Raw genomic sequence first — 13,761 nt, forward strand, 5'->3', positions numbered from 1 at the left:
ATGTTGGTTATTAAACTCTTATCTGATGTTTGGCATGTAAAGATCTTCTCCCATTCTGTGAGGGGTCTCTTGGTTTGGGTAGTGGTTTCTTTTGCTGTGCAGAAGCTTTTTAATTTGATGTAGTCCCATAGGTTTATATTTGCCTTAGTTTTCTTTGTAATTGGATTCGTTTCATTGAAAATGTCTTTAAAATTTATGTGGAAAAGAGTTCTGCCAATATTTTCCTCTAAGTATTTGATAGTTTGTGGTCTAACATCCAAGTCCTTGATCCACTTGGAATTTACTTTTGTATTTGGTGAAATACAGTGATTCAGTTTCATTCTTCTGCATGTTTCAACCCATTGTTTCCAACACCATTTGTTGAAGAGACTCTGCTTTCCCCATGTAATATAGTCTGGGCTCCTTTGTCAAAGATTAGATGTCCATAGGTGTGGGGCCTCATTTCTGGGCTCTCAATTCTATTCCACTGGTCAGTGTGTCTATTCATGTTCCAGTACCAAGCAGTTTTGATGACAATGGCCCTATAATACAGTTTGAGATCTGGGAGTGTGATGCCTCCAGTTCTGTTCTTTTTTCTCAAGATTGTTTTGGCAATTCTAGGTCTTTTCTGGTTCCAGATAAACATTTGTAGCATTTGTTCTATTCTCCTAAAAAATGTGCTTGGGATTCAGCAGTCTCTGACCTTGCTCTGGTGTTTGTGGTCTGCCTTGCTGGTCAAAGGTGGTGAATCGGAAGTCAATCATCTCTTTGTTATACATGACTCTCTAACTTACCACCCTAGTAGGGCTCCCTCTCACTCCTTAGCTCTGTCTCTGAAGAACAGAGACAATCCCGCCTGCCCCAGACCTTCTGCCTCCCACAGGGATTACCCCACCTGGATTCTGTGCATTGGTTTACTGTGCTAGCCTCCCCTGCCTGCCTTCTGTTTCTGAGAACTTCTTCCCAGCTCCTGCCTCAGTATGGCACCACTTTTGTTTTCTAGTGCAGATGTGAACTTGTTTTAAGATAGACGCTATGATCTGTCTCCTTTAATTTTTTTTAATTATTTAATTTATTTTAGTCAAACAAAGTCTTTTAAATACCAGAGCACTGGTTTATGGTGTGCTGAGGACTGACCTAGGACCTCATAGCCTTAGGCATGAAAGTTTTTTTGGGGGGTTGGGGCGGTAGCGCAGTGGGTTAAGCACACGTGGCAGAAAGCACAAGGACCTCGTAAGGATCCCAGTTCAAGGCCCCGGCTCCCCACCTGCAGGGGAGTCGCTTCACAAGAGGTGAATCAGGTCTGCAGGTGTCTATCTTTCTCTCCCCCTCTCTGTCTTCCCCTCCTCTCTCCATTTCTCTCTGTCCTATCCAACAACAGTGACATCAACAACAACAGCAATAATAACTACAACAATAAAACAACAAGGGCAACAAAAGGGAATAAATAAATAAATAAATATTTTATAAAAAGAAAGACTACAACTAGGGCAACAAAAGGGAAAATAAATTTAAAAATAAAAGAAAGCTTTTTTGCAGAACCACTGTGCTGACTCCCAGCTTTTGGTTATGTTCTCTCTCTATGGTTAGGAGGAAGAGGAGGAGAAAGGGCAGTATTCACTGGCGGCTGTCTGATGCTGGGATTCAGCAGCTCCTAAGAAATTTTTCTCTCTCCCTCTCTCTCTCCCTCTCCCACTTTCATCTTCTCTCTTTTTATCTTCACCAAATCCTTGTGCTTGTATGTTTGTGCTGTTTCCAGTGGTTACACCTTCTTCTGTTTTTCTTTTTCATTTTAAATAGAGACGGGCATAGGGTGGGGGAGGAGAGACACCATAGCACCATTCCATAGTTGATGGAGCCTGTCTTGGCTCTGGGTGTACGGTGCTCCACTAGGGGGCTGGACTCTTGCAAGGTGAAGTGTACACTACTCCCCAGCCCCACAAAGGACCTTTCTTTTGTCCCAACACAGGAAGCTGATTCAGTTCAGCATAGAATTCTTTTTTTTTTAAGTCATTTTTAAAATTTTTAAAAAATTTATTCCCTTTTGTTGCCCTTGTTTTATTGTTGTTATTATTGATGTTGTTCGCTGTTGGATAGGACAGAGAGAAATGGAGAGAGGAGGGGAAGACAGAGAGGGGGAAGAGAAGGACAGACACCTGCAGACCTGCTTCACCGCTTGTGAAGCGACCTCCCTGCAGTTGGAGAGCCGGGGGCTTGAACCTGGATCCTTATGCCGGTCCTTGCACTTTGCGCCACCTGCACTTAACCTGCTGTGCTACAGCCCGACTCCCTCTTTTTTTTTTTTAAGACTTTTTTCAATATTTATTTATTTATTCCCTTTTGTTGCCATTGTTGTTTTATTGTTGTAGTTACTGATGTCGTCATTGTTGGATAGGACAGAGAGAAATGGAGAGAGGAGGGGAAGACAGAGAGGGGGAGAGAAAGTTAGACACCTGCAGACCTGCTTCACCGCCTGTGAAGCGACTCCCCTGCAGGTGGGGAGCCCGGGGCTGAACTGGGATCCTTATGCCGGTCCTTGCGCTTTGTGCCACCTGTGCTTAACCCACTGCACTACCTTCCGACTCCCAGCATAGAATTCTTGAATCACAATCAAAACACTGTATCCCATTGTGCCACTATTCTCTGACATTTGGTATTTCATGTAATAGATATTTCTTCACTGCTGTCAGGGTTATTACTGGGGCTCAGTGCTGGCACTATGATTTCACTCCTCCAGGAGGCCTTTTCTTTAAAAAAATGTTTTTATTTTTATTTATATTTTTATTATTTATTTATTTTTGCCTCCAGAATTATTGCTGGGGCTCAGTGCCTGCACCATGAATCCACTGCTCCTGGAGACCATTTTTCCCCCTTTTGTTGTCCTTGTTGTTGTAGCCTTGTTGTGGTTATTATTTTTGTTGTTGATGTTGTTCGTTGTTGGGTAGGACAGAGAGAAATGGAGAGAGGAGGAGAAGACAGAGAGGGGGAGAGAAAGTTAGACACCTGCAGACCTGCTTCACCGCCTGTGAAGCGACTCCCCTGCAGGTGGGGAGCCAGGGGCTCGAACTGGGATCCTTACACCGGTCATTGCGCTTTGCGCCACATGTGCTTAACCTGCTGAGCTAATGCCTGACCCCCTATATTTTTATTTTATTTTATTTTATTATTTTTTTAATATTTATTTATTCCCCTTTGTTGCCCTTGTTGTTTTTATATTTTTATTTTTTAACCAGAGCACTGCTCAGCTCTGGCTTATGGTGGTGTGGGGGATTGAACCTGGAACTTGACGGTGCCTCAGGTATGAGAGTCTGTTTGCATAACCACTATGCTATCTCTATCTACCCCCGGCCCTCAGGAGGCCATTTTTTTTCCTTCTTTCTTTTCTTCTTTTTCTATTTTATTTGATAAGACAGAGAGATGTTGAGAGTGGAGGGGGAGGTAGAGAGGGAGAAAGAAAGATAGGCACCTGCAGACCTGCTTCACTGCTCATAGTTTCTCCCTGCAGGTGGAGAACCAGAGCTTGAACCTGGGTCCTTGTGCATGGTGATTTTTTTTGCTTCCAGGGTTATTGCTGGGGCTCAGTTCCTGCACTATGAATCCATTCCTGGAGGGGATGATTTCCCATTTTGTTGCCCTTATTATTATTGTTGCTGTTGTTATTGCTGTTGCCACTGTTGTATAGGACAGAGAGAAATGAAGAAGGAGGGGAAATCAGAGAAATGGAGAGAAAGGCACCAGCAGACCTGCTTCACCACCTGTGAGGCGACCCCTGCAGGTGGGGTCCAGGGGCTTGAACCAGGATCCTTAAGCAGGTCCTTGCACTTAACCCGCTGCCTGCCAGACCTCCAGTATGTGGTATTTTTGATGCCATTCTGATTTTTTACTCTTATTGGGTAACTGTTGTATGCTTTACATTGGGTTCTAGTTCTCCCCCGCCAAGAGAATTGCATCAGTCCTGTTAATTTCGCCGGCCCGCTTGGCCCCGCCCCAAGGGACCCCGGGAGAGGGTGCCTGAGTTCCAGAGTGCCAGAGTTTCAGAGGGTTCCCCAGTAAGAGAGTTCCAGAGTTCTAGAGTGAGAGAGTTAGAGGGTTCCTGAGTTCGAGAGTGCCAGAGAGTTTCAGAGGGTTCCCCAGTACGAGAGTTCCAGAATTCCAGAGTTCCAGAGTTGGAGAGTTTCAGGGTTACAGAGTAAGAGAGAGTTCCATAGTGGAAGAGTTTCAGAGTTAGAGTTTCTGAGTTGCAGAGAGAGAGTGCTTGCGCCGCCGCAAAGAGACAGCAGAGTTCTGTTTGGTGATTAGTTTGTCTTAGTTTATGAATCATTGCTCCTGAATAAAGAAATACAGCTTCCCTGCCCAGCCGTTGTCTCCGCGTCTCTGTTACCCGCCTGTGAAGCAAGCCAGCCCGGCCAGAGCCTACGAATATTAACAACAGGTAACCTGTTTTTTTTTCCTCATTTTTGTTTTTATTGGGTTAGTGGTTTACAGTGCAGTTCTGACAGATGGGTACAGTTTCTCATTTCCCAGAGCATCATACGATAGGACCTCGAGGTATTCACTACTCCCTGTCTCCCTTCCTCTCTCTCCTTCCCCAGAATCCTTTGCTTTGGTGCAGTACACCATCTGTTATGTTTTTCTATCTTAATATTTTCTTCATAACATTCAAAAAAATCTTCCAGGAGGGCTGGTAAGATAGCTCCCCTGGGCACTGGAAAGGCACCTGCTCTGCCATGCACACGACCCAGGGTGGAGGTCGGTTCCTGCAGCACTGAGGGAAGCTGGGGAATGCTGATGCCACTCCTATTTCTCTTCCTTTCTGTTTCTTTGTTTTTGTTCTGTTTCTTGTTTGGTTTTTGCCATAGTTCTAATCGGACTTCATGCCTGCATGATTCAACAATTTCTTTTTTAATTATTATTTTTTTAAATTTATTTACTTTCCCTTTTGTTGCGCTTGTTTATTATTATTATTATTGTAGTTATTATTGTTGTTACTGATGTCGTCGGTGCTGGATAGAACAGAAAGAAATGGAGAGTGGAGGGGAAGACAGAGAGGGGGAGAGAAAGATAGACACCTACAGACCTGCTTCACCACTTGTGAAGCAACTTCCCTGCAGGTGGGGAGCTGGGGGCTCGAACACGGATCCTTATGCTTGTCCTTGTGCTTTGCGCCATGTGCGCTTAACTCACTGCGCTGCTACCTGACTCCTTAATTTTTATTATTTTTATTTACTTATTGGAGTAAATAAAGACAGTCAGAAACCAAGAGGGCAGGGGAAGTTAGAGAGGGAGAGAGGCAGAGAGACACCTGCTTCACCACTTGCAAAGTGTCCCCTGCAGGTGGGGACTAGGGTCCTTGCATTTCATAACGGGTGTGCTCAGCCAGGTACTCTACCACCCCCAGGCTTGCTTACTTTCTTTATAGAAGCTTGGGAGGTTGCTATTTTTGTCTTGAGATAGAAGATATCTGTAGATGGCTCCAAGCATGAAAGAGTAAAATCTGTCCTGTCCACCTTTTCACTCTCTCAGTATTGTCCCTGACCCCAAACTAAAACTCAGCAGATACCGGTTGAATGAATAGATGACAGAACCGGTCAGGCTTGGTCTTTTAATTTTTTTCTTTAAAGATGTATTCATTTCATATGAGATACAGTATTTTTAAAATATTTATTTATTCATGAGAAAGGGGAGAGAGAGAGAAAGAACCAGACATCACTCTGGTACATGTGCTGCCGGGGATTGAACTTAGGACCTCATGCCTGAGAGTCCAATGCTTTGTCCACTGCGCCACCTCCCAGACCACAAGATATAGTTTTACATGAGAAAAAGAAAGTGGGGGCAGCAGGGGTGGGGTGAAGAGGAGGGGGAGGCCAGGCATCACTCTGGTATATGTAGAACCAGAAATCAAACCAGAAGCCTCGGAAACATGCATGCCTGTGCTCTGCCAGCTGAGCGATACCCCCACCACTCTGTCTTGTTTTCACTACAGGAATGAGTATATTGTGTTAGGCTACAAGAATGAGCCTTACCAGCTTGTGTCTCTGTCTCCCACGGAGATGGCACTGGGTGAGAGCAGAGACCCCTGCAAGCTGGCACATGGTGACTTCAGGTCACCTGAGGCAACAGATATGCTGCCATGGTTGAGCTTGGGAAGTTATCCTGTCATAAAGCCCCCTAAGACATGATGTCACACACAGACATAGTTCTCACAAAGGGAGGAGCTGTGGACTGGACTGCACACGGAGCTGGGCCCGTGGCTGCTCAGCTGGGGCCTGAGGTGTGCTGGGGTGAGAGTTTCCTAGATACTGGTGTGGTTGGAGAACAGCCTGCAGATCCGCCAGCTGATTGAGGGTGACGGAGTTGGTAAGCAGGATGGCAGAGCTGTACTCATGAAGCCACTCAAGCAGATGGAAACTGTCTTGTCAACACCCAGCCATTCCCATTATACTCCCCTACCTCTCTGCTCCTCTCCTGTGACTTCTTTTCTCTCCTCTCCACTCCCAAGCTCCTCTCAGAAGAAAGCCTGGTGGCTTCACTCACTCTGAGTGACCAAGGACAAAAAGCTTCCCATTGGCCATATCATTCCCTAAGTCTCAGAGAAGGAGGTTCTGGAAGGGAGATAGATGCTGTTGTGCCCTGCTGAGGCCTAAGAAAGATCACTGGCTTTGGTGACTAGGAGCCTGCTGGTGACCGCGGTGAGAAGTTCCCAAGGCCTGGGGAAGAGATTGCAGTGGGCTAAATGTGAAGGAGAAAGAGGTTGGTCCTGGTGTAGACAGTGTTCTCAAACAAGTCAGAGACAGACCAGGTAGCGCTGATGAATGCTGTGGGTTCAAGGTTAGAAGGCCCTTATTTATTTATTTAGGCCCCTGCCCTATGTACCTGCTTGATTTCACCACTCTTGGTGAACTCTTTTTTTTTTATTTTATATTTATTTATTTTCCCTTTTGTTGCTTTTGTTTTTTATTGTTATAGTTATTATTGTTGTTATTGATATCATTGTTGTTGGATAGGACAGAGAGAAATGGAGAGAGGAGGGGAAGCCAGAGGGGGAGAGAAAGATAGACACCTGCAGACCTGCTTCACCACCTGTGAAGCTACGCCCCTGCAGGTGGGGAGCCGGGGGCTCAAACTGGAATCCACATGCGCTTAACCTGCTGTACTACTGCCCGATTCCCATTGGTGAACTCTTCTCTTTATTATTTAACCAGGGCTCTGGCTTTGGAGTCACCTGGCATTGTTCTTGTTGTTTTCTTGGGATGCCCTGGTCAAGTCCAGGGCCACTCTGCTGCTGAGCCATCACTTGGCCCCTACCCACAATTATTTTTTTTTATAAATGGCCACCTCTACCTGAGGGCATTTTATACCATATGCGTGATGGAACTAGGCTTTTTCTTTCATCTCTGTGCCAAGGCCCCGACCTGCCCCAGCCCCCCAGGAAGAACCTGCTTCTGCAGTGCTGAGGGCATTAGAACCAGCTTGGCATTGGGGTTCTGGGTACTGGATGTGTTTTCCAACCTCCTGGTGCTAGCCCACCCCATCCTGAGTTCAACCCCCCAGTTGGGGCTGTCTCCTTGGCTGAACGGACTAGGTGGATGTCCTTCCTTGTCATTCCCCCACAGCAGTTGGGGGACAGGAGCACCAAGCTCCAAGGCCTGCGTGGTGCTCTGACTGTTGCTTCTCTTTCTTTCTTAGACTGAAAATGGTGTTTGGGCTCTGCTGCCCGAGAGAGAGGTATGGTTTCCGTGCGTCCTGATGCCACACAACAAATGACCAGGCAGGGGACACCCCCTACCCAAACATACATACACACTTTGACTCAAGAGAAAGGAAAAGATGCCCTGTATGCCCTGACCCTGTAAGAATATTTCTAAATGCAGGGTTGGGGTGTCCTGTCTGTGCTGCAGGGAGCTCCCAGCCTGGAAGGACCACGATGCTCTGGTTGGCTCAAGGGATGGGGCCTTCAAAGAGAAGAAATGGTCATGGGGTTTTCTTTCTGGCTGAGACTGTGGAACTGGCCTGCCCCACAGGGAGGGATTTGGAGAGCTGCTGGGAGAAGAGCTGTTCAGCAGTGAATGAGCAGTTCTCAGGCCCATCCAGGCTGGGGCCTGCCCTCTGCCCAGAGGCAAGGTAGGCCCGTGGGCATTAAGTAGCATCAGGCTGAGATCTGAAGTCAGCAGAGACTTCAAGTAGAAACACCAATTTGTGCTGCCAGGCAGTGCTTGTGAAGTTGTTTTTTTGTTCGTTTTTTGTGCTCGAATATTCTGACAGGCCCTAGCAGAGGAGGCCGCGGGGCTGGCTGGGGAAGGCAAGCCGGCACCTGCTGCTGAGGGCATGGGAATGGGACACTTCCGCTTCATGCTGACCGCTGCTTCCCTTCCAGGCCCTGCACGTCCCTGCACCTGGTCCAGATCTTCATTTTTGCAGGTAAGAGCTGGGGCTGGGTGGATTGGGCTGATGGCAGCTTCCCTCTACCCCTCCTCCCTGCAAAATTGATTCTTGGCTCTTCAGTCTCCAGATGTACCAGGGGTGCCAGAGGCCCCCAGCTCTGGGGGACCAGTCACTGCACAAAGTCCAGGCTGCCCTTCTTACTGCTGCATCTTCAGAGTGAAGCCAGGCTTTATTTATTTATTTTTTTTTATTTTTTTATTTTTGCCTCCGGGGTTATTGCTGGGGCTCAGTGCCTGCACCATGAATCACTGCGCCTGGAGACCATTCCCCCCACCTTTTTTGTTGCCCTTGTTGTTGTAGCCTTGTGGTTATTATTATTGTTGTTGTCGTTCGTTGTTGGATAGGACAGAGAGAAATGGAGAGAGGAGGGGAAGACAGAGAGGGGGAGAGAAAGACAGACACCTGCAGACCTGCTTCACTGCCTGTGAAGTGACTCCCCTGCAGGTGGGGAGCCGGGGGCTGGAACCCGGATCCTTCTGCTGGTCCTTGCGCTTTGTGCCACGTGCGCTTAACCCACTGTGCTACTGCCCGACCCCCATGAAGCCAGGCTTTGAACCCCATTCTCAACTTTGAAGCCTGTGCTTCTCACCATCACCACCAGTCCCCCCAAACCAGAAAACAGCCAATAATGCCCTAGTTCACACCCATGCTACCTGGCTTCAAAAAAAAAAAAAGCTATATTCCCTTATACACTTGAAATGATTAGCAAATGTCTTGCTTTACAAGCTGAGTTTGAAAACTTGATTGAATGGGGCTGGGTGGTGGCACACTTGGTTAAGCACACATGTTATAGTGTGTGAGGTCCTGGGTTCAAGCCCCCAGTCCCCACCTGCAGAGAGAAGCTTCATGAGTGGTGAAGCAGGGCAGCAGGTGTCTCTCTGTATCTCTCTCTATCTCCTCATTCCTCTCAATTTCTGGCTGTCTCTATCCAATAAAAATAAAGATAATTAAAAAAAAACTTTATGGGGCTGAGAAGGTGGCTCAGTGGCAGTGCACAGGCCTTGCACATATGAGTTCCTGGGATCGATCCACCCCCAGCAGTGCATGAATCGGTGGAGTGGAGTTCTCACTCTCTCAATGAAGAAAGTTTATGGAATTTCTGGTATATTGTCAATACTGACATTACTCTTTGGTTATTTATTTCTTGAAGAGCACTTCTCAGGTTCAGTTTTGGCTAGGGGTGGATTAAACCTGGAACTTTTCATAGGCAAGTCAGTTGCTTTGTCTCCTGGGTCCTCTAGCCCTCTTCCCGATGTTCTACCCAGCCTTTCTCCCTCTGCCTGCAGGAGTGGCATACTGCTATTTTCTGGCCTCTGTGGAGGAAACCTCCCCTCCCCATGAGACTGCTGGGGACTTGTCAGAGGTAGGACCTTCCTCTGTTCTTGGGGATCTCAGGGCTGGTGTGGTCTCTCTGGACCCTGACCTTGACCTCTATGGTCAGCCAACTGATGTGTGTTTTGGGGGTAAGAGGTTTCTGGAGCTATTATCTGTGTTTCTTACAAAGTATCAAGAGGGAGGCCCCACCCCTATGGCTTGGCAACTATTTCAAGGGCTCCACAACAGGGAACTGGACATGCCTGGCAGGACAGATGACTCTGGTGTATGGTCTGATGCTCACATGGAATGGGGTGGCAGTGAGCTGTCCCTGTTTGGGATCACACACCCTCTTTGATGGCCCAGGTCCAAGGACCTTGGCAGAAGCATCCTCTGCAGGTGGGGATCCTTATGCTGGTCCTTGTGCTTTGTGCCACATGTGCTTAACCTGCTGTGCTACTGCCCAACTCCCCATTTCTCTCTGTCTTATCTAACAACGGTGGCATCAGTAACAACAATAATAACTACAATAAAAAGCAACAAGGGCAAAAAATGGGAATAAATAAATAAATTAAATAAATAAATAAAAGGCTCACCTTAGCAGTTGGCTCAGAAATCACTGAGCTCAACTTTGCTTCTTTTTTTCTTGTCTCCAGAGTTATTGCTGGGGTTTGGTGCCTGCACTATGAATCCACTGCTCCTGGAGGCCTCTTTTTTTATATTTTTGTTGTTATTGCTGGTGTTACTGTTGAATAGGACAAAGAATTTGAGAGAGGAAGGGAAGATAGAGAGGGGGAGAGAAAGATAGACACCTGCAGACCTACTCCACTGCTTGTGAAGTGACCCTCCTGCAGGTGGGGAGCTGGGGTCCTTGTGCTGGTTCTTATGCTCTGTACTATATGGCTTAACCTGGTGCCCCTGCCTCACTTCATTTTTTAAAAGTATTATTTATCAACTCGAGAGAGAGATAGAGAGAGAGAGAGAGAGAGAGAGAGAGAGAGAAGCAGACCATCACTGTAGCCTATGTGACATCAGGGATCAAATTTAGGACTTCATGTGTGAGAGTCCATTGCTTTATCTACTAAGCCACCTTCTGGCCAGCTGCTGCTGCTGCTTCTGCTTCTCCTTCTTTTAAAAAAATAACTAGTCAGGAGTCCGGTGGTAGCGCAGTGGGTTAAGTGCACGTGGCGAAAGTGCAAGGACCGGCGTAAGGATCCCGGTTCGAGCCCCCGGCTCTGATCTCCCCACCTGCAGGGGAGTCGCTTCATAAGCAGTGAAGCAGGTCTGCAGGTGTCTATCTTTCTCTCCCCCTCTGTCTTCCCCTCCTCTCTCCATTTCTCTCTGTCCTATCCAACAATGACAACATCAATAACAACAACAATAAAAAAACAAGGGCAACAAAAGGGAAAATAAATATAAAGAAAATTAACTAGTCATAGATGCATCTTTTTTTTTTATTGTCAAAAGAACCTGCATCAAAGATGTACGCATACATAGTGTGATGAGTCAAAAGTGTTGTGTGTGCGTGTGTGTGTGTGTGTGTGTGTGTGTGTGTGTGTGTGACTTGCACATGAGAATTTCACAGTTGTGGGGCCACATTTGCAGATCATGAGGTAGGGGGCTGGAGCCTCCCCCAGTGTTGCAATATTCTCCTGTGGCATCCTGGGGGTTCAAACCCAGGCCGTGAGTATGGCAAGGCAGGCACCCTACCAAGTTAGGTACCTCACAGGCTCCCTGATGAGTCAGACTTTTAAGAGATATTTATTTTATGAGAGGAAGAGAGAAGAGAGTGGGGGATGTAGGCAGAGAGGAGAGATGCCATAACTTTGCTCCACCACCCATGGAGCTCCCCCAGTGCCATCTGTCATGCTCCCGTGAGAGTCCAGGGATCAGACCCAATGCCTCATTCACAGCAAGGTATGCGCTCTCTCGGGTGAGCTCTCTCTCTCAGCCCCTCCAGGTTTTGAAGTGAAGTTCTCCTTAGGTCCCTGGTAGCCTTTAAGCCTGTGTATATAGACTCGTGTGGCTGATCTCTTAGCCCTCATCTCAGCTTTCCTCCCTGCTCCTCTCTCTGCTTGTCACACAGACCACGGGGGAGAGCTTAAGGCCAGTGTGGGGGCCAGTGGGTAAGTGCTACCCTGTGGCAACTCAGGTGGGTAAGGGTTGGAGTGGGCTGGCTGTCCTGGGCACCCTTGGCAGACAGAGTGACAGATGGGGCAGGTGGGGAGAGACAGGCTCAAAGCTGTGTGTCTGCTCTCTACAGCGTCGCAGGATCAGGACTGGGACGACACAAGCCTCTGAGGTACGTGAGACTCCCTGGACTGGGCTTCCTCCTGACGGGGTTCTGGCTGACCCAGGAATACCTCCATCTGGGATGGTGGCAGGGTCCCTTGGGAATGCCCTACTGCATCCTACAGGGGAAGGATGTCCATGGAAATACAAAGAACTAGTTACTCTTGAGGGTGGGTGGCAGTAGGGACATTCTGAGGGCCTTTCTGCCCATATGTTGCCGCCTTGTCCTCTCTGCAGGCCATGACCCCTGGAGCAATGGGGGGACTGAATAGTGCTGCCCTGAAGGAGGAGACCACCGTCTTGCCCCAGGATGATGGGGAGGGGCCATCCCTGGGGCAGGAAGCAGAGGGCGCCCCTCCTGCTGGGAAGGCAATGGCTGCCAAGAAGAAGGTGGCGGGGAGCCCAGGCTGGAAGGCTATGAAGACAAGAACGTCAACCAGAACATCCCCAGTTCAGGTCCCACTGGGAGTCCTGGAACATAGCAAGGGAGGGAGGTTGGGGGGAGAGGGTGGGAACACCCCAAGGCTAATGGGCCCATGGCATTGAGTGAAGCACTCACTAGCTGTGAGGAGGCAGGCGGGTGTGAGCAGAGAGTGGGTCTCAATTCTAGCCTCCTCTGACTTCTACCCAGGTGAGGCCTCCGTTTCTCCATCCATGCATTGCAGATCCAGACTTTTCCCACCATTCTGCTCTCCTTCCTTTCTAGGGAAGCAAAAAGGGCCAAAGAGAGATTGCTGTGTACTCCCCAGGTAAGAGGGTAAGCTCCCCTGGAACACCTTCCTCCCTCTCACTCCCCTTGTTAAACCCTGTTCTTCTCAACCACTGGAGGAGAGGGAGGAAGCCATCAGCTAGTGCCCGGGGCCCAAGTGAGCCTCTAGGTCTCCTGCTCCCAGCTTGGGGTGGGAGGAATTCTTAGGCTTCTGTCAAAGCTGACCACAACCCCAGTATCAGAGGGGCCTCAGCCTGGGGGAAAGGGTCCTCCAGTACAGGCCCCATGTGCATACCTGTTGTGTTGTTCAGACACCTCAGAGGAGGAGGAACACAGAGAGGACAAGACCAGAGGCTTGGCCTACCAGATCCTGAGGAAGCTCTGGCCAGGCTGGCTTCCTGACTCAGACATTCTCAAGACTCAGGACCACGAGTGACATTGGAGTGACGATGGATCCAATAAACTCACCAGATGCTGCTCATGCTGGCCAGGCTGCCTCCTTTCAGGGGCCTCCCACCCTCACAAACCTAGTGTGATCCCATCCCCACACCCTGTCCCCACAAGCTAGCTACAGGCCCCTCCCCCCTTGTGCCACCAGCCCCAGGGAAGAGGTGGACAGTCTGAGAGGCCTCCCAGCACTGGGAGGAGGACAGACCGAAGTTTATGGGAACTGAGGGCTAGGAACATCTAGTCTCCAGAGCAACTAAGATGGTTTTTTTGAGGGTAGATGGGGCCTTCCACGGTGATACACACTTCACCAAGCTCTAGGGCCCAAGTGTCAGCCTCAGGCACCACACAGGAGCATCTGCATTATGGGAGCATCTGCACCACATGGGAGCATCTGCATGATGGGAGCACCTGTACCACACGGGAGCATCTGCATGATGGGAGCACCTGCACCACACGGGAGCATCTGCATGATGGGAGCACCTGCACCACATGGGAGCATCTGCATTATGGGAGCATCTGCACCACATGGGAGCATCTGCATGATGGGAGCACCTGCACCACACGGGAGCATCTGT

General features: G+C 48.6%; 1 protein-coding gene across 3 annotated transcripts; it reads left to right on the forward strand.

The window, feature by feature from the left end:
* The first annotated feature begins 6,229 nt into the window (after nt 1–6,229).
* Nucleotides 6,230–13,215, forward strand: LOC132538015 (uncharacterized). Of its 3 annotated transcripts, none has more exons than XM_060189061.1 (9): nt 6,230–6,336; nt 7,666–7,828; nt 8,354–8,397; nt 9,708–9,784; nt 11,822–11,887; nt 11,999–12,037; nt 12,265–12,483; nt 12,734–12,776; nt 13,048–13,215. In XM_060189061.1, exons 2-9 carry the CDS (start codon nt 7,707–7,709, stop codon nt 13,170–13,172), a joined length of 735 nt encoding a protein of 244 aa, XP_060045044.1. In that variant the 5' UTR covers nt 6,230–6,336; nt 7,666–7,706; the 3' UTR covers nt 13,173–13,215. The 3 variants fall into 3 exon arrangements, with proteins under 3 accessions (XP_060045044.1, XP_060045046.1, XP_060045045.1); XM_060189063.1 differs by having other exon boundaries at nt 7,666–7,704; XM_060189062.1 differs by lacking the exon at nt 11,822–11,887.
* The last annotated feature ends 546 nt before the right edge of the window (nt 13,216–13,761 follow it).

This window comes from Erinaceus europaeus, chromosome 4 (genome assembly GCF_950295315.1).
Source record: "Erinaceus europaeus chromosome 4, mEriEur2.1, whole genome shotgun sequence".
In the NCBI taxonomy this organism is placed as follows: Eukaryota; Metazoa; Chordata; class Mammalia; order Eulipotyphla; family Erinaceidae; genus Erinaceus; species Erinaceus europaeus.